At 47.6% G+C, this 21665-nt stretch overlaps 2 protein-coding genes across 8 annotated transcripts in view; both read right to left on the bottom strand.

The window, feature by feature from the left end:
- The window catches only part of LOC139265726 (phosphorylase b kinase regulatory subunit alpha, skeletal muscle isoform-like), a 259565-nt gene extending 249055 nt beyond the window's left edge, over positions 1-10510 (bottom strand). For all 7 annotated transcript variants that reach the window (XM_070883020.1, XM_070883021.1, XM_070883022.1 and 4 more), the window contains exon 1: positions 10326-10510. In XM_070883020.1, the coding sequence (XP_070739121.1) occupies positions 10326-10403 (78 nt within the window). In that variant the 5' untranslated portion in view covers positions 10404-10510. The remainder of the gene's footprint in view (positions 1-10325) is intronic.
- Positions 10511-13561: 3051 nt separating this feature from the next.
- Positions 13562-21264, bottom strand: leap2 (liver-expressed antimicrobial peptide 2). The gene is made up of 3 exons (XM_070882100.1): positions 21196-21264; positions 16722-16876; positions 13562-13651 (listed from the first exon to the last, which is right to left on the bottom strand). The coding sequence occupies exons 1-3, from the start codon at positions 21262-21264 to the stop codon at positions 13615-13617; spliced, it is 261 nt and encodes an 86-aa protein (XP_070738201.1). The 3' UTR covers positions 13562-13614.
- Positions 21265-21665: the final 401 nt, after the last annotated feature.

Below are 21665 nucleotides of genomic sequence, written 5' to 3'. Positions count from 1 at the left end.
CACACACATACACACACACCACCCCCCCACACATACACACACACCACCCCCCCCACACATACACACACACCACCCCCCCCACACATACACACACACCACCCCCCCCACACATACACACACACCACCCCCCCCACACATACACACACACCACCCCCCCACACATACACACACACCACCCCCCCCACACATACACACACACCACCCCCCCCACACATACACACACACCACCCCCCCCACACATACACACACACCACCCCCCCCACACATACACACACACCACCACCCCCCCCACACATACACAGACACCACCCCCCCCCACACATACACACACACCACCCCCCCCACACATACACACACACACCACCCCCCCCACACATACACACACACCACCCCCCCCACACATACACACACACCACCCACCCCCCCCCACACACACCACCCACCCCCCCCACACACACCACCCACCCCACCCACCCCACACACACACAACCCACACACAACCCTCCCCAACCCCCACACACACCACCCCACCCCCACAACCACCCCCACCCCCCCACATATCCTCCACCCCCCCACACATCCTCCACCCCCCCACACATCCCAACCCCCCCCCACATCCCAACCCCCCCCCCACACATCCTCCACCCCCCTACATACCCCAACCCCCCCCCACACCCCCACCCACCCCCCAACCTAGAACCTACATCCCCCCCACCACCCCTACATCCCCCCCCCAACCACCCCTACATCCCCCCCCCCCAACCACCCCTACATCCCCCCCCCCCAACCACCCCTACATCCCCCCCCCAACCACCCCTACATCCCCCCCCCCAACCACCCCTACATCCCCCCCCCAACCACCCCTACATCCCCTCCCCACCACCCCTACATCCCCCCCCCCACCACCCCTACATCCCCCCCCCACCACCCCTACATCCCCCCCCCACCACCACATCCCCCCCCCAACCACCCCTACATCCCCCCCCAAACCACCCCTACATCCCCCCCCCAACCACCCCTACATCCCCCCCCCCAACCACCCCTACATCCCCCCCCCAACCACCCCTACATCCCCCCCCCAACCACCCCTACATCCCCCCCCAACCACCCCTACATCCCCCCCCCAACCACCCCTACATCCCCCCCCCAACCACCCCTACATCCCCCCCCAACCACCCCTACATCCCCCCCCCACCACCCCTACATCCCCCCACCCCTACATCCCCCCCCCACCACCCCTACATCCCCCCCCCACCACCCCTACATCCCCCCCCCACCACCCCTACATCCCCCCCCCACCACCCCTACCCCCTACATCCCCCCCCCACCACCACTCCTACATCCCCCCCCCACCACCCCTACATCCCCCCGCCTCCACCACCCCTACATCCCCCCTCCACCACCCCTACATCCCCACCACCCCTACATCCCCCCCCCCACCACCCCTACATCCCCACCACCCCTACATCCCCCCCCCACCACCCCTACATCCCCACCACCCCTACATCCCCCCCCCCAACCACCCCTACATCCCCCCTACCTCCCCCCCACCACCCCTACATCCCCCCCCCCACCACCCCTACATCCCCCCCCCCCCACCACACCCCTCCCCCCCCACCACCACCCCTACACCCCCCCCCCCCACCACCCACCCCCCACCTCCCCCCCCCCACCACCACCCCTACATCCCCTTCCCCCCCCACCACCCCTACATCCCCCCCCCCCCACCACCCCACACCCCCCCCCCACCACCCCCTACACCCCCCCCCCACCACCCCTACACCCCCCACCCACCACCCCTACCTCCCCCCCCCCACCACCCCTACATCCCCCCCCCACCACCCCTACATCCCCCCCCCACCACCCCTACATCCCCCCCCCACCACCCCTACATCCCCCCCACCACCCCTACATCCCCCCCCCCACCACCCCTACATCCCCCCCCCACCACCCCTACATCCCCCCCCCACCACCCCTACATCCCCCCCCCACCACCCCTACATCCCCCCCCACCACCCCTACATCACCCCCCCCACCACCCCTACATCCCCCCCCCACCACCCCTACATTCCCCCCCCCACCCCTACATTCCCCCCCCCCACACCACCCCTACTTCCCACCCCCACCACCCCTACACCCCCCCCCACCACCCCTACATCCCCCCCCCCACCACCCCCCCACCACGCCTACACCCCCCCCACCACCCCTACACCCCCCCCCACCACCCCTACACCCCCCCCACCACCCCTACACCCCCCCCACCACCCCTACACCCCCCCCACCACCCCTACACCCCCCCCACCACCCCTACACCCCCCCCCACCACCCCTACACCCCCCCCCACCACCCCTACACCCCCCCCCACCACCCCTACATCTCCCCCCCCCACATCCCCAATCCCACATCCCACCCCATCCCCCCCACATCCCTCCCCCCTATCCCCCACCATCCCCCCTATCCCCCACCCCATCCCCCCTCCCCCCTAATCCCCCCTAATCCCCCCCATCCCCATCTCCCCCCCATCCCCCCTGCCCCCACCATATTCTCCCCCTCCCCCCACCATATCCCCCCTCCTCCCCATCCCCCCCCACCATATCCCCCCCTCCCCCCCCCCACCATATCCCCCACCATATCCCCCCCTCCCCCCCCACCATATCCCCCACCATATCCCCCCCTCCCCCCACCATATCCCCCCCCCATATCCCCCCCCATCCCCCATCCCCCATCCCACCAATGCTGCCTCCGCAAAATCCTGCAAATCCATTGGCAGGATAGGCGCATCAATGTCAGTGTTCTCGCTCAGGCCAACATCCCCAGCATTGACCACACTCGATCAGCTCCGATGGGTGGGCACATTGTCCGCATGCCCGATGCTCGACTCCAGAAACCAACACTCTACTTCGAACTTTGTCAAGGCAAGCGAATCCCAAGAGGGCAGAGAAAACATTTCAAGGACACCCTCAAAGCCTCCTTGAAAAAATGTAACATCCCCACCGACTCTTGGGAATCCCTGGTCCAAGACTGCTCAAAGTGAAGGGGAATCATTCAAGGAGATTTCAGACACTTCGAGTCTCTTCGTCAGGAGCACGTAGAAGCCAAGCACAAACAGCGGAAGGAACGTACGACAAACCATGCATCCCACCCACCCCTCCCTTCATCCACCACCTGCCCCATCTGTAACGAAGACGGTAAATACCGCATCAGTTTCATCAGTCACCTTGGAACTCATTTTAATGTGGAAGCAAGTCATCCTCGACTCCGGGGGTCTGCCTGAGAAGAGGTCACTGTAATATATGCACTTGTGAGAATGCTCACAGATTTGAAGAGCTGTTGCATTTTGAGTGGCTTAGCCAATCACCTGACGTTCACAAGACTCAATTAAACCCCAGTCAGTTGGGTCTAGATCATCTACGATCAGGTATGCAGTTGTGAGCATAGTGGATGAACTGGCAACATGTAGTTTGAATGTTACGCCTTTTGTTAATAAACCATCTAGTTCTTAATAGCATTACAGTCACCACTCCAAACGTCTCTGCTCAATCAGTATAGGCTAATGGTTAACATTATTATAATACTATTGATTTCTCTTTATATTGTAACATTAGTAGACTTCAGGACAGTCTGACTAATCCTACCCTTACAATAGGAATACTGCAAATGTTCTCAGCACACATGGGCAGGAGGGGAAACAATTAAATATGTCAAAAATATCACTCCTGATAATTTCTAAAGCCCTGCATGTGTAGACATTGGGTGAGAACAATATCAGGCTTAGCTCTGATGCCCATCACGGTGGCATAACCTGCCAAATTTATTACTGGATAGACACATGAATAATAGCCATTTGTGCTTTCTTTTGCCCCCTGCCTGTTCGGCTGCTTCAGGTGGCAGTTAAACATCCGATTCCACTACTTAAAAGGGCAGGGAGTTGTAGGCCCCTCCCATTTTTCTTCCCTCAACCAGTATCAACAAAACAGATCAACTTTTCATTAACCCTCTGGGTTGCTAGTCCAGTACCATAATCACTACACTATGGGTACGATAGCATAGTGATTATGGTATTGGACCAGCAATCCAGAGATTGAGTTCAAATCCCATCATAGCAAGTCTGGTGGGATTTGTGGCTGGCACCAGATGAAGTATCATGAATGTGCCAGGTTATCGTAAAACCCAACCTGCCGCTATGATCTGGTGTGGCCTACATGTGACTCCAATCCCACGCTACATACTCTTAATGCCCTTAGAGGATGGGCAATAAATGCAGCCTTTCCAGTGTCATCCACAGCCTGAGAACAAGTATATATTGGCTCTGAAATTGTGGCATGTATGACAGCATACTCAGAGTATGCCATCATGTTGCCTTTGAAATCCACCCCAAGTTCGGGATTCTGCATGCGTGAAATCCGGACCTTATAGCCTGTCAACGTATGCATTGACTGGTCATCCACGGGAGCCCCGAAAAAGCAATCATTGGCACGGAGTTGGACTATTTACCCAGTGACTGGCCAGCGATTATGTATGGAAATCATACGGTTAATACAAGCAGGGACTGGTCGTGTTTGCATCAGCGTAAGGGGACATCTAAGATTTTAATTAAACATTTTCATATCCTAAATTATGCAAATACACTGCATTAAGTGAGTTTATGCAAATATTGGCCCGGATTACAGTTTTAATGATGTATAAAATTCTCAAAACATTACATTTTTAGTGAGGTTGGCGGAAGGAATAAGATTCCAATTCTGCACATTGTATAATTATTAGATTTGGGGATTCCATTGCATATCATTAAGGGATTCCCTTCGTAAATGATTGAAATGGAATTCTCCATTGTCATTGGACGAGCGGGCCCACGTGATCCCAGGTCCACTTCCGCACCGCGCGCGTTCCTGGGATCCGTGAGCCATTACGCTGCCCTCCGCCTTGAGGCCCGAGACCACAACCTTTCACAGCCTGGCCGCAGCATTAATTGTTTCGCAGGTCAGAGGCCTAATCTGGAGATATGCCTCTGACCGCAATTTCCAGCAATATTTGTCATGTATGTAACCTTCATGCAACTGTAACCTTCATGTAACAACACTGTACACTGTATACACCTAAGAAATGCACACCTTGACCACAGGGGGTGAACTTGTGGAAGACACTCCTCACCTGGGTCATCCATGTATATAAAGGGAGGTCCCACGCAGGGTCATCATTTCTTGGTCCTGTGAATAAAGGTTAGGGTCACAGAGTGACCTTGTCTGCAGAATGTGCCTCGTGTTGATTTACAGTAGTGTGTAAGGACACAACATTTGGCGACGAGAAACGGGAATCAACGACGCACGAGAATGGCCACCGGTAGCACAGAGGAACGGTACTGTGTTGGTGAGGACTGGGACGATTTCGTTGAGAGGCTCCAGCAGAGCTTTGTCATGAAGGACTGGCTGGAAGTGGCAGCGGCTGACAAGCGAAGGACGCATCTACCTGACCAGCTGTGGACCTAAGACATATGCGCTGATGAAAGACCTGCTCGCACCAGAGAAGCCGGCGGACAAGACCTTTGAGGAGCAAACTGATCGGTGAGCACCTCAAACTGGCAAGCAGTATACACATGGCCCGACACCGATTCTATATGCACCGACGTCGGGAAGGGCAGAGCATACCGGACTTCGGTGCGGACCTTCGGTGCTTGGCCAGCCTCGAAGTTCACAGACGCCTGCAGGGGGGAGATGTTATGGGATTTCTTCATTGAGGGCATTGGTTATGCCGGAATTTTTAGGAAACTAATTGAGACCAAGGACTTGACCTTGGAAGCAGCGGCGTTGATGGCTCAAACCTTCATGGCGGGGGAGGAGGAAACCAAGATCACATACGTGCGCAACTCTCAACGTGGCGATGGAGCAGGGAGTTAACATGGTAAACGCGACTCAGAACCCCGCAGGCAGGCAAGGGCAATTCGACACCAACCAGGCTGTAACAGACTCTAGGGTAGGTCCTCAACAGAGACAATGGCAGGTTGAATGGACATTTACACCATCACAAGGGACACTACATCCCAGGATGGGGCCTTTGACACCCACTAACAGAGTGTTCAAGAGTAATCAAAGAGACAATCAGAGAGGAATGCCTGGTAACAGCTCTTTTGTTCACAACAATCTCAGCTCAGGCTGGAGGTGCGGGAGCAGACATGCTGCGAAAACCTGCAGGTTTCAACAATTCATCTGCAGAAATTATAACTTGAGTGGACATTTAGCCAGAATGTGCATGAAGCCCGCAGCGAGGCTGATTTATGAAGCGGATGAACCACAAGAGGGGTCTGCAAGGCAGGGTTATGCTTGGGACACAGCAATGGATGCTGAAGTTCAGCGGGTTCAGGTGGCAAACATCCACAGCTCCTATACAAAAACAATACCTATGATGATGAGAGTACTGTTAAACGGCATCCCGGTACGCATGGAGCTGGACACAGGAGCCAGCCAGTCACTCATGAGTGTCCAACAATTTGAGAAACTGTGGCCACTCAGAGCTAGCAGGCCCAAACTAGAACACATTGACACGCAATTATGGACGGACACCAAAGAGATCATCCTAGTGCAAGACAGTGCAATGTTGGTTGTCACACATAATGGATCAGAGAATCGGCTGCCACTTTGGATTGTCTCGGGAAATGATCCCGCGCTTTTGGGGAGGAGCTGGCTAGCTGAGATGAACTGAAAATGGCAGGGGGGGGGGATGTGCACGCCATTTCATCTATGGAGCGAAGTTCATGCTCACAGGTCCTACAAAAGTTTGAGTCACTATTTCAACCTGGTGTCGGGACTTCCAAAGGTACCAAAGTAGTGATACACATCACCCCGGATGCCACACCAGTGCACTACAAAGCCAGAGCTGTGTCGTATGTGATGCAGGAGAAAATTGAGAATGAGTTGGACAGGTTGTTAAGAGAGGGCATAATTTCGCCCATTGAATTCAGCGACTGGGCAAGCCCCATCGTCCTTGTCATAAAAACGGATGGCTCGGTCAGGATCTGTGGCGACTACAAGGCCACCATCAACCGGGTGTCACTACAAGACCAATACCCGCTTCCGAGAGCTGAGGATCTTTGTGCCACGCTGGCAGGCGGCAAGCTGTTCACCAAGTTGGACCTCAGTTCGGCCTACATGACCCAGGAACTGGCCGAAGAATCCAAGCAACTGACCGCCATCACCACGCACAAGGGGCTGTTTGTCTACAACAGGTGTCCATTTGGCATTCGTTCAGCAGCCGCTATCTTTCAAAGGAACATGGAAAGCCTGCTCAAATCCATCCCTGGAACAGTCGTATTTCAGGACGACATCCTTATCACGGGTCGAGACACCGAGGAACACCTCCACAACATGGAGGAGGTGCTACGCCGACTGGACCGGGTAGGCCTGCGACTAAAGAAGTCCAAGTGTGTGTTTTTGGCCCCAGAGGTCGAGTTTTTGGGCAGGAGGGTTGCCGCAGACGGGATCCGGCCTACCAAATCCAAAACGGAGGCAATTCGTCGCGCGCTCAGGCCCGGCAACACATCAGAGCTGCGTTCATTTCTAGGACTATTGAACTATTTCAGGAACTTTCTGCCGAACTTAAGCACATTGTTGGAGCCGCTACACGTGCTCCTGCGTAAGGGCTGCGATTGGTTTTGGGGGGGGACTGTCACGAACGGGCTTTCAATCGGGCGCGGAACCTGCTTTGTTCTAATAAGCTGTTGACCCTGTACAACCCCTGTAAGAAATTGGTTTTGACATGTGATGCATCATCCTATGGGGTTGGGTGCATGTTGCAGCAAAGTAATGATGAGGGCCAACTCCAACCTGTGGCTTATGCCTCAAGGTCACTCTCCCAAGCAGAAAGGGGATATGGAATGGTTGAAAAGGAAGCACTACGGGGTGAAAAAGATGCACTAGTACCTTTTTGGCAGAAGGTTCGAGTTAGAAACGGACCACAAGCTGTTAACATCCCTGTTGTCCAACAGCAAAGCTGTCAATGCCAATGCGTCAGCTCACATACAGCGATGGGCTCTCACACTGGCTGCGTATGACTACACCATATGGCACCGGCCAGGCACCGAAAATTGCGCTGAAGCGCTCAGCAGGCTTCCACTGGCCACCACTGCGGGGTCAGCAGAGCAAAGCGCTGAGATGGTCATGGCTGTCGATGCTTTTGACAGTGCAGGCTTCCCCCATCACAGCCCACCAGATCAAAATCTGGACAAACAGAGATCCCCTCCTATCCTTGATCAAGAAATGTGTCCTGACTGGGGATTGGGCGCCCGCACACAGAGCATGCCCTGAAGAGGTCAGACCGTTTCACAGACGGATGGATGAACTCTCCATCCAAGCCGACTGCCTACTATGGGGCAGCCGGGTAGTCATGCCCCAGAAGGGAAGGGAAGCATTCATCAGGGAACTCCACAGTGAGTACCCAGGCATTATGCTAATGAAGGCCATTGCCCGGTCACATGTATGGTGGCCGGGAATTGATGCAGACCTGGAACAGTGTGTTCGCAGGTGCACGGCGTGTGCCCAGCGAATCAATGCCCCCAGGGAGGCCCCACTCAGTCCGTGGCCCTGGCCCATCAAGCCATGGTCACGTATTCACGTAGACTACGCGGGCCCGTTCATGGGAAAAATGTTCCTCATTGTTGTTGATGCATACTCGAAATGGATCGAGTGCATCATATTGAATTTGTGCACGACATCCACCACAGTGGAGAGTCTGTGTGCGGTCTTTGCGACCCACGGCTTGCTGGACATCCTGGTTAGCGACAACGGCCCGTGCTTCACTAGCTATGAATTCCAGGAGTTCATGTTGGGTAATGGCATCAAACATGTCAGGACAGCACCATTCAAGCCGGCTTCCAATGGCCAGGCGGAACGTGTGGTCCAAATCATAAAACAAGGCATGCTCCGGATTCAAGGACTCTCCCTTCAATGCCGCCTATCACGCCTCCTGCTGGCCTACAGGTCCCGACCGCATTCGCTCACGGGAGTCCCGTCAGCGAAACTACTCATGAAATGTACACTTAAAACTCGGCTGTCCCTCATTCATCCAGTCCTGTCAGACATTGTTGAGGGCAAGCGTCAGTCCCAAAATGAGTGCCATGACCGTAACTCAAAGGGGCGATGTATAGAAATCAATGATCCTGTATTTGTTCTTAATCACGCTTTGGGGCCCAAGTGGCTTGAGGGTACTGTAATTGGTAAAGAGGGGAATAGGGTCATAGTGGTCAGACTTAACAATGGACAGATATGCCGCAAGCATCTGGACCAAGTAAAAAAAAAAGGTTCAGCATGGACACTGAGGAATCTGAGGAAAATGATGAGATGCTGCCCACACCACCGCCAGTGAACGAGCAACAAGAACCTTCAGCAGCATGCACAGTCCCTGCAGCCAGCCCGGATGAGCCAGAATCACCACAGGTGACAAAGACGCATACGAAGGCTCAACAACCAGAGCCACAACTGCGGCGCTCCACGAGAGAGCGTCGACCGCCTCAATCTTTGACCCAAAGACGTTGGGGGGTTGGGGGGTGGAGGTGATGTCATGTATGTAACCTTCATGTAACAACACTGTACACACCTAAGAAATGCACACCTTGACTACAGGGGGTGAACTTGTGGGAGACACTCCTCACCTGGTCATCCAGGTATATAAAGGGAGGTCCCACGCAGGGTCATCATTTCTTGGTCCTGTGAATAAAGATTAGGGTCACAGAGTGACCTTGTATGCAGAATGTGCCTCGTGTTGATTTACAGTAGTGTGTAACGACACAACAATATTATTTTTAAAGTTTTCAGAATATTGGTGCAGAATATTTGTCTACATAGCAACAGTCACTGTACTTAAAAAATAAAGTAATTTAAAATATCTCTTCATACCCCAATGAAGGAGAAAAGAGAAATGTATAGGCAAAAGTAAAGACAGCAAAGATTCATATCACTGGCGAGTTAAACACCTGTTGCGATTGCAGGCGGCTTTGACAGCGTGACCCGAGTTTTGAAATGTCACGCTGCATGTTCTGAAAGTGGCTTAAAGAGAACATCGTGTCTTCATATGTAAACAGAATACGTTAACCTAAAATCACGGCAAAAATATCCTATCCTGGAACTGTTTCCAAGCCAATTCATTGAACTCCACAAACTGTTTGCATGAAGGCTGTGCCCCTTTAATGTGTCAATATTAATCCGCAAGCTGGCTGTTATTAAAGCGAGTGCCGCGATTGAGGCATTTACTCGCACGGTAAACCAGCGCCTGCGAGCTGCAACAGGATTGCCTGGAGGGCGCGTCTCGCTCGCTCCTGAACGCTGGCAGTTACCCACCTGGTGACACAGGATGGTGTTGTTCACCAGCCGGGCGTAATAGTCCAACCTCACCCCGGAATTACTTCGGCTTCTCATCGTCGAAACTCCGACCGGTCGCCTCGCTCTCCGGGTTGCGGCTGGGGCAGTACAAGCAGGTGGTCGACCTTATCACCCCCTCCCCGCAGGGCCAAGCTCCAGTGCCCCCGCCCCCAGCCAGACAGCGCCGTCAGCCCCCGCCCACTCCGCACCTGTCACTCTGGGAAGAACATGCGCACATCGGGCCTCTCGCTCGTGGTTACTGCGCATGCCCTGGCTCCCAGCTGTTGGGCAGTGGACGTTTTGGTCAGTGTTGGCAGATGATCTGTGTGCCTGTTTGTATTACTCATGACGACGATGAGTCTCATCGCTGAGAGCATGCAGAAATCAAGCGCAGGCAGCGGAAGGAGCATGCGGCAAACCAGTCCCACCCACCCTTTCCCTCAACGACTATCTGTCTCACCTGTGACAGGGACTGTGGTTCTCGTATTGGACTGTTCAGGCACCTGAGGACTCATTTTAAGAGTGGAAGCAAGTCTTCCTCGATTCTGAGGGACTGCCTATGATTACTCAACTGTACTCACCTTCAAAGGGTGGCGGTGCCTATCTTCATCTTGTGCCTGAAGTTCACGTGTGCCAGTTTGACAGATTTGTTGTCAGCATTCTCAACTCTTTGTTAGAGGGTGTGGGTTTGAGTTTTACTCCAAGATTTGAGCACATACTTGAGTTTGACACTTTGAGGGAGCATTGCATTGTCATCCTTTGGCTGAGATGTAAACCTGACCCCTTTCTGCCTGTTTTAGGTGTTTGTTAAATATCCCATCATTCTACTTAAGAACAGGGAGGTCTGGTATCCATCCAACATTCTCCCTCAGCAAATATCACTAAAACAGATGAATTGGTCATCTTGTAATCTGTTACTGGGAGAGAATATTTGCCTATGTAACAGTCACTATTTCAAAAAGAAGCCTGATCCATGGTGAATGGGGAAATTCAGAGCATTAGCTGAGGGGGCAAGAAATGTGGGGATAGAGAGTGACGCATCACAGTCTCTAATGTCTCATGACAGCCAACTATAGCAGGCTTAAGTGGCAGCCTAGGAACAGCCAGCCTCTTGGCAATAGAGGTGTCTCAGCCAGACTAACTGAAGATGGAAGATAGATCATAAATAAAGAACACTTTCATTAGGAAAACAGACCTGAGTATTTTTGAATGGGTTTGACATCAGTCTATCTTTCTGACAAATGTCACTTCTAATATTTCTCTGATGCTGTCAGCTCTCACTTATTTTATGGTCATGTTACACATATTTCAATATGCAGATCAAGTAGTTTGAGTACATACCATTCTGCAGAACTTGTAAATTTACTTATAGAGTCTCCTATTTATTACAGTTGTCTTTTAAAAGGAAAAATAATTTGTTCTCGTTGAGGTATTAATATAAAAATTAACAGTAGCTGCCTTTATTCATATCATCCTTATAATCTTACCCTCTTTGTAAGAAGGACCTTAAAAGGGATTCTAATGGCAAGACTCCTTTTATATCCATATGACCCTAACATATAAAGTTTGTTATATTCAGAACAACCACATTATACAGTTGTAATTATTTATTTCAACAAAACAACATTTTATGGATACAATGACAACAGTATATAAATTCCATTATTGTTAAAATATTTACAAAGTCAATTCTAGACAAAGTTTATGTAATAAGAGTTGAGTTAGTGTAAGGAATGAAATGGCAGCTATGTTGTCTCAGCTGTAATAATTTCATTTCCTATACTGTTTTACTTGACTAGTTTCTGTGAATTTCAGTCCTAGGAGTAATGCATTTTTACATCCAGTATTTGCAACAAGCATTTCCAGTTCAAGTATTGCATAGATTAGAGGCAGAGCAAAGATCCTCCTATACTTCCCCATCAAGTATTTTTAAATCAGGTATGACATGGATTAAATGCAGAGTAAAGCTCCTGGTCTTAATAATATGCCTTACCACCAACTTCAGAACAAAAATGTGCCTTAATACCAATCTCATAAAAGCACCCTAAAGCAACAATGTTATTTTTTTATTTCCATCATCAGGCATCCTTTTTGACTTTGATTGAGACCGCCAGTTCACTTCTAATTGGAGCATATCGCTGCCCAGTGCCCTTGTCAGACCTCACCTACAGTACGGTGTTTTAGCCACCAATAAATAAAGGAAACATTCAAGGCATGAAGGTGGCATAGAGAAATGCCACAAGGCTGACCCCCTAGCATCAGAGGATTAAGTTACAAAGAAAGACTTGAGAAACTGGGGTGCTTTAGACCTGAAAGGAGACAACTGAGAAGGAACCTTATGCAAGATATTAAATGCTGTAGGTAAGGTTCATTGGAAACACTACTTTAAGATATCCCAGAATATTAGAGCAGAGGAGCATAGAATAAAAATAGGGAAAAACAACTTTAGGACAGATGTCAGGAAGTACTTCTTCCTGCAACAAGTGCTACATATTTGGAATGGTTTTGTAAGTACAGTAGTGGTGGCAAATGCCTAAGACATTCAAGAGATAGATGAAGGGATGGGGAGAAATAAATTGTCTTTATTCTGGATGGATAAGCTAAGAAAGACGGTTTGGCCTCCAACATCTGTATCTATCTTGTGCCTAATTACATGCAGTTTTGTTCTATGAGCCCACTTGCACCATGAACCAGGAGGAGAAAGGAAAATGTATTTCAAGTTGGGTCCTTACAGCCAGTAGAGACAGGAGACTTTCATCCCATCAATTTGGGCTGGATTGGAACCCGGAACCTAGCGGTAAAAGGAGAGGACGCTATCAACTGCACTGACTAGACCCCCATTTGTAATACCCACATTTAATTTGGATATCAAGTAAAGAAATGGATTGAATTTTTGTGTAGTTACACATTTCTTTTCAATTTTCAGCGATTTAATAACAATTAAAATAAAGAGTAACATTTAACATCCACATAGTATCAGTAGGAGCATCAGCAGATTGGCGATGTCACCGCCACGGCAGCAATGTACAAGGAAGGGTCTGTTTGCCTCTCACAAAATCAGAGGAGAAGAACAAAGCCACAGAGAAATAATTCAAAAATGGAAGACATAGGAAGAAGTGAACAATATTTTTACTTACAGAGCAAAAGCATGAAAGGGAAAAGGAGAGTAAATAAGACATGTGGAGATAGGCTTCATACTGGTTCAGCACCTGGTTCAGTTTGCTTCATATTGTTCATCTTGCTGGATGAACTACAAGGATGACTTTTCTCAGGACACAAATTTTGAAAGTGTGCAATGCCCATCTCTGTGAAAAACAGAATAATGCAGTGTACGTCACAATATGAAGCAACCATCATGTCTATTACAATCAATGTATTCCAATATCATATGCCAGTTGAGCAAAGATACTGGCAAAGTTACTCTTTTTTGCCTCAATTCCTAATATATCCTTACTCTTTATTTCTACTAGCAATACACATTCCCCACTAAAAAGGCACACAATTTACTTTTAAACTCTCAGCACTCTTAAGCCAACCATTAGTGTAGACACAAAAGAGGCCGAGACTCTTTATGTCTGCACACCAATAATAATAATCCCAGACATCAGAGATTCCTTGGATTCAGTTAATGCAACTAAACTATATTGCATTTCTTACTCGGACAAAAATAAGTTAGTTAAAGAAGTAAGGCCCTTCATCAAAAGAACTGTAGAGCACTTGACCAAATAGAAATATATTAAAAATATATATATATTTAATCTGTCTCAATAAATTCATAACTATGCAGTATATTTAAAATACCATGTGCATTTAAACAATAGCTGAGGACAGGATTAGATTCAGCTGTGATACTTTACACAGCCAAATAGCCTGCTAACATAAAGCTCACACATGAGCAGTGACCACACAGGCGAGGTACCACATGACCAAGGCCTACGGTACTGTGCCCCAGTATGTCAGCACCTTTAGATGAGGAAACAAAATTAGAGGTGAGGAAACACTCAATCTCCGTTTACTCTGTCTCATGATCCCAACCAGGCTCAATATGTCGAGAATTGTTGGCACAAACAACACTGTCATACCACTCATTTTATTGGGAGGGGAGAAAGGGAGTTTTTCTTTTAAAGGCCCTTTTTCTAAACTTTATTAAGGAGATCAACCATAAACTGAAATGTAAAATGTCCTTTTTCTTTTATATTGGCGCTTTAAAAAAATTAAAAGCACTGAATGTGATTTGGAAATTTGTATTTTTCCAAGTAAATATAGATAACATAATAGCTCGGAACTTGCAATTGTAATGATTGTGAAACTCACCATCATTGCTGCGTAAAACTGACAACAACTTCTGGCGTCCGCGCATGTGCAGTTAAATGCGGAAATCGGAAGTTGCAGTCAGTGAGATCCTGCTCCTCCACAGGATGCACTGTTGCAGTCTTCGCAGATGCAATCAACACAAAATCAGTGATCAGACGTGAACCTCAACTGTGTATGCACTATCTGATACGTCCTTACTACACAGTATAAATGCACACGAGGCCCATGCTTGAGAGAAGGTCAGTTTGTGACCTGTCCTTTATTCCTTAGCACTCAAGTGATGAAGGTGGGTGGAGCTTCCCCTTTTATACCTGAAGGTCCAGGTTAGGAGTGTCTCCCACCTAGTGGTCAGTGTTCTCACAGTGTACAACTTAGGTCAGTTTATACATGGGTTACAATGCTGGTTGAATACATGACACTATCCTTGCTGTAAAAACCATTGGCCAGGATTTTTGGATCAGCTGTGAAGGGACGGCACTTGCCAGTAACCTCAATGAAAGCTGTCCACAAAGATTTAGCGGGCTCTGTTGCATCAATTTTCACTATTCTGATGTCCGTTTCAAACTGGTGCCATCTATAGTGGATCTATGGCGTCCAGCAATAGGGCAAGCAGGAGATAGGCTGATCAGCCAATCAGATTGGAGAATTCTCAGACAGCAATCCAGGAAGTAAAAAGCACTGATTATCATTCACTTTTTAATCATTTTACAGAAAGCAAAATAAAGATTGGGACATACACATGGGATTAAGAGAGAATCTGAGTTTTTAACGGCGTACTAAGTCATAATTACTGCTGAGCAACCTGTCCAGCCCTGAAAAACTAATTTTATAAGTGTGGACTGTCATTCCCTCCATTCCATGATAAAATATATCATAGAATTTAAATATAATACGTATTCACTTTTGTTTTATTTTTTAAAGTTTGTTTATGATATTTCAACTTTTACCTTAATCCCATGTGTATGTCCAATCTTTATATCTCTTTCTATAAAATGATTAAAACGTGAATGATAATCAGTGCTTTTTACATCCTGGTTTGCTGTCTGTGAGAATTCTTCAATGTGATTGGCTGCTCAAGCTGTTTGATGACTTCTCTGTGCCTGGACACCACAAATCCCCTATAAATGGTACCAGATTGAAACTGGTGTCGGAATTGGGGAAATTAATGCCACAGAGCCCGCTAAATCTTTCTTTGAGGTCAGCGCTGAACGCCGAGCACTGTCGCTTTTATTAAAGCCTGGCGGCTACCCATGAAAATTATTGTGGCAGCCAGTCATCCAGGTAAAGCAGTGGCTTAAACATATGGGGTGAATTTTTTCAGAGCTTCTCCCACCCCGTCACCAAAATGTTGCTGGAAGTGCGGCATGTAAACAGGGTTTCTGCCGCACAGCCAGCAAAGTTACCGCGGCAAGAGAAGCTCCAAGGAAATTCACCCTCCTGTGATCTTTTCGCCTCTGGGATCTGGCTTAGAATCCAGCCCAGATTAAATGGGCAAACATCTGCTCCCTCTACAGGATGTAAGAATCTTCCAGTTTTAATCCAAGGCTGAGTGGTCATGAACCTGCAGCACAAAACTGTCTGTAATCTGGCAGTAATTAGCACTATACTGCTAATTGCGCTCAGGGAGGTGATGGAAGATTTGGACGCAAAGTTCGAGGCTGAAGACTCCATATAATAGGAGAGTGGTCTAATTAAAGTATCAAATGTAAATGGATCAGTGAACATATTTTTCCTTGTGTAACTTCTCCACTTCAGGTACCAACTTCTAACCAAAAGGATAGGTAGTGACGTGCTCCAGGAGGTCAATTGCAATTGCAACGTGTATAAAGTGAGATATGCAGGAGATTATTCACAGTTACTGTGCATGTGGAGTGTGATGTGCAGGGGATTATTTGAAGTTATTATACTGTGTTTGGAGCCTGAGCTGTGAGGGAATTATTCACTGTTATACCACATGTGGAGTTTGAACTGGCGTGGAGTTATTTGCAGTTGCACAAGATGCTGGAGATTATGTACAGGCTGTTATTTCCTCCCAACATAATTATCTTACACTGACATTACCTGCAGATTTTTGTGCTACACTCGTAGTTGTGCTGACAGTAGGCTTGAATGGGTTTACTACCACTGACCATCCTCCAGAAAGGAGTGTTCCGGGAAACACGTCTCAGAAGGGGGGATCGCTGAGAAACTTCATTCTGGATGGGCTTTGAATCCAACTTGAATTAAAAAAAGCACAAGATAATTGCTAAATAGAAAATAAAGAATAACATACTAACAAATTAGCAGATTAAATTCATAATCAATACCTGCATGTGAATTAATTCAGCACAAATGCTTTAAAAGGTACATTTAAAAGGGACGAGGAGGCTCGCAAAAGTTAGCTGAGGATACATTCACATTGATGTTACATGGAGTAACAGGGTGGCGGAAAGGTAGATTGTGGTTAACATTAAGAAGGACTAAAAGAATAGTTCAGTTATTTACAGACACAGGATGCTAAAGATCAGCAACAAATGGCAGATGTGTTGAATAATTCCTCACAAGCAATATTAACCCTTCACGACAGATGGGAGAAGATCATGGAGGGTTAAAAAATTTTAAACAGGAAATGTGTCCACAAACCGCTGTGCACATGCCTGCCGTCAATTTCAGGGCAGCAGGTTTTGTGGTGTGCGATTGTTCTGCCTTGGAGAGGCTTCATTAACATATTTAAATCATGGTCTCACACTATCATTAGGAGCCTGATTTATATTTAACTGTTGCCGTGCGGGTTTCCCAGGAAACCCGGCAATAAAAGGGAGGTGAGAACTGCCAGCTCAGGCAGTTATGTGCCTTTTACAGCACTTCTTGTAAGCCAGGAGGAGCAGGAGATGGAACAGGGGCTTGCTCCGTCCACTCCACGCATCGACCTGGTATTGCAGTGTTTCCAGGAACGGTGCAGCTTCCCCTCTCGGCCTTTTGGCTAAGATCAAGTGTAATAGCGCAGTGATCTTTGGCGCTGGAGTTGATCTGACAAGAATGAACAAAAAAAAAGAGGAGCAGGAGTTCTCCCCCCTGCCCCATCAGAAAGTCTTCAGCCTCTCCTCTGCCGATCGCGACTTCTCTCTCCCCCCGCCACGATTAACGACTTCCTCCCTACTAAGCATCGATCTCTGGGCTCTCCCTTTCCTGATTGCCATTTCCAAGAGTCCCGGCTGCGACCGCCTGCTGCTGGATTTTCCGCCCAGCAGCCAGCCAGCCTGCCAATTTGGCCAGCTGCCGGGCGGAAAATGTAAGAAAAAAATTATAATGAAGTTCTGTCATTAAATTCGTCAGCACCTCCATATCCCGAGTCTTGAAATGTTCGCGGCTATTTTGGACCATTACCAATCTTACTACAAATAGTGCACAGAGCAAATTTCACCATGAGTGACTGCAGGGAACCTGGGCCAAATGGGACTATCAGAGTTCAGGATTCTTTAGACATTTTTTTACAGAAAGGACTTGGACATGAGCTATTTTAAGTATGTTTTGAGTAAAAGCTTTCCTAAAAGGAGTTAGCTTCTCAGGATAGCCTTGTGCTGGATTGTAGATCCATAGGCAGATGAAAGGCGATTAAAATGCTCGATGGAGACATGTTTCTCTCAGAGACCAAACCATGGCCAATTCATTAACGTGTCTGATCATTCAGAATAATACCTAGCACCTTGGTGTTAAAAAATTCTTTTGATACCTATGGGTCAGAAGATGAGGCTTTTAAAAATCAGAACACAAGCACCAAAAGATCAAGCAGCAGAAAGTTACACAGGGGGGAAATCTGTATCCTGGGCAGGAGGACAGGATGAAGAGAGATTGTTCCTTTAAGTTGAGTAATACGAGTGAGTTAGCACTCGTGTCTTTTATTTCTGTAGCAGTACACGTGCAGATGTTGTTCCAAATAGCTCTCATGTAGAGTGGTATCATTTTACTAGCCCAAGCATGGCCAGAGCTTTCTGTTCCCTAACTAATGACGAGGAGACAATGTTGAATATTTGAATTGGTCTGATAACAATTTTCTGCTTCCTATTTGATGTCAAGAGGTGGGAGTATTTATTTTGGAATCATTAACTGTTCACATTTAACCAGGAGCATGCAGCAGTTAAAATAAAGGGGTAGAATTTTCATGGGGCTTCTCCTGATCATCCGGCATAACTTCAGCGGCAGATCCTGGAAACCCTAGAAAAACAGTGTAAACACTGGGGTTTCTGCGGATCTTCCAATGTAGTCACACCTGACGATTGGGAGAACCCCACAGCAAATCTACCCCAACTACCCAAATAGTGCAGGCAAGAATTTAATGCAAATGTGTGAATGAGTGCTCTTAAAAATAGCACTCGGAGCAAATTAAGTCCCCAGGTGATTAGTGAATCATAACCTATTGCTTTTAAAAGCATGTTGATTATTCCTTTGGGGTCTGTGCTGGATATAAGAATGCTGACAGAGATCCTTGCCTAGTTCCTCATTAATTTCCTTGATGATTTTCGGATGAGTTCCTTTACAAATTGGGGTCTGCCATAAATATCTTCTCTGGTTCAGTGGTGTCAGTTGCTCTCTTAAGTGGTCTGAGCATCTACTTTTTATGGAAGTTGACTAACTGTACCTGTGTGATAGTGGGACCAAGGGTGTAACAAAGAACATCCCTTATGATCTGGACCAGATCTCCGTATGTGTATTCCTTCAATCTCACCAAAGATGGACTCAATTAACACAAGTGAGATGAAGTTTGGTTTGAAATGCAAGCTGTTTTATTCCATGGTAAAAGTCATTGTTCCTTTTGTCTTCTCCCAATCCACAAATACCTTAACTAAGGAAGATGTTTTACCCCTGCCTTCTCTCCATTTTCTCTCCTGAAGACACAGGTGGTAATTTTGACTTTGGTTGATGGTTGATTTCCCACATTACAACAGTGAATACACTCCAAAAGTACTTCATTGGCTTTAAAGCGCTTTGAGACGTCCAGTGGTTGTGAAAGGTGCTATATAAATGTAAGTCCTTCTGTAAAATGGGCGATATTGATTTAGCCATCATCTCTCCCAATTTCCTGATTTTCATTTTCACAAAGGAAATGAAAATCGGGAGAGATGTATAATGGGCGGCTGAATCAATATTGTCCATTTAACATTATCAACCAAAAGTCAACATTACCAGCACTGGCAGCCTTTTAATATCTCACCCAGGTGTCCAGTCTTTATCTTTGAGCCGAGTGTGTGTCAGCGGGTTATTGACCAAAGAAGGTATTAAGGGGTGCCCAGTCCTGTCCGCATCAGATAACCTGCAAGTGCACAGCATCCAGCAGGGATCATGAGACAAAAATTAGGATCCTTAGCTGCTTTTCACCTTCTCAGCCCAGGCATGCTGAAATGGATTGTAGCAATCCAACTGCTGAGATTGGCTAATTCAGCACAGTTCAGGAAACAATCCTGGGACCTTCCTAGCCTATCTCAAATTCTGCCCTCTTGAGCATCCCTGATTATAACTGCTCAGTCTTCGGGGCCCATGCCTTCAGCTGCCTGGGCCCTAAGCTCTGGAACTCCCTAAATCTCTCCGCCTCTCTACCTCTCTTTCCTCCTTTACGACGCTCATTTAAACCTACCTCTTTAACCAAGCTTTTGGTCATCTGCTGTAATTTTTTCTTATGTGGCTTGGTGTCAAATTTATCTGTTTTGTCTTATAACACTGTTGTGAAGCACCTTGGGATATTTTACTATGTTAAAGGCGCTATATAAATAAAAGTTGTTGTTGTTGTATGCCTCAGTACCACACCAGACAGGGCATTTATCCACTGAGGTAAACAAAAATGAAAAAGAAGAAATATTGTAGAGACAGGTACAATGCATAAACATCGGGTTGGAATTTCAAAAAAATCCGCCAGCGCCGGATTGCCGCCCAAAATAACACTAAGATTTTAAAATTACCGGCGCGAAAAATTCCACAAAAAAAGGAAAAGATTCAGCCCGGCGAATAAAAATGGACCTTACACCCCGATTCTCAACAGGAAATGGAATCTTGGGCCGATTGGGCAGTTCTTAATGGGTAGTAATTACTAAAATTTACACCGAGGCTGCGGATTGGGCCTAGGAGGTGGAAAACACAAAACATATTTTTTCCAAAAAACATAAAATAAAAAATCAGAAAATATTTTCAGGACTCTTTTCACCTTAATCACTGTAAAATAATTTTTAAATAATAATTAAAAACCCATTAACTTACCTTTTTTTGCAGGGCTACTTACCTACCGCCCTGCTCCTGCTGCTACTCATGGGCGTTTTTTTTTTCTACTTACCTACGGGTTACTGCTGAGTCAAAAATCGGGCGATGGTGGTCTATGGATGGTGCACGCCAGCGGTCCGCTCCCCAGAAGTATTTTGAAACCGCCAGAGTAACTCTTTATGGAAATTTTCGCCGACGCGGTTTTTGCCCAAAACAACCAATACCGCCGAGAAACCGGGAGATGCAGTGGAAAGTCTAGTCATATATCTTTTGTTATCCAGTTCAGACTAACAATAATTTCACCTACCTGAGTGCAAAACACCAATAAAGTAACACATGCAACTATTAGTCCTGTTCTCCAGCCTTCAGTTTCCATCTTTCAAACCTGTCAAGCAAAAGTTTCAACCGTTGTGAAGTTTGCAGATTGTGGGATCAAGTCTGAGTCTATAGCTGGAGTACTCAAGGGCAGTGACTGTTCTGAACCTTGCTCTATCTGCACAGACTGGCTCTTGCATCAGATTATTTGCTAAATATTTGGCAACTTTAAAGATTATCTTTTAGTAATGAACCACACATGAGTCATTTCTCAAACAAGGGAGAGAAAAAAGAACAAGAATGGTCTCTGGTGACAATTGGTTTTATTAATTAACTGAGAATGGTAGATGTACTCTCAAATCAAATATTTTCAGATCTGGGAACTTGCAGTAGTTTTTTCCCTGAAATCTCAACATTTTAGGGATTCGCTCAGGTCCTTCGGATAGATGCAGGAATCTCAGG

Source organism: Pristiophorus japonicus, chromosome 6, assembly GCF_044704955.1.
Source record: "Pristiophorus japonicus isolate sPriJap1 chromosome 6, sPriJap1.hap1, whole genome shotgun sequence".
NCBI lineage: Eukaryota > Metazoa > Chordata > Chondrichthyes > Pristiophoridae > Pristiophorus > Pristiophorus japonicus.
The sequence above is the reverse complement of the archived record's forward strand: the minus strand, read 5'-3'. Positions and strand labels throughout refer to the sequence as shown.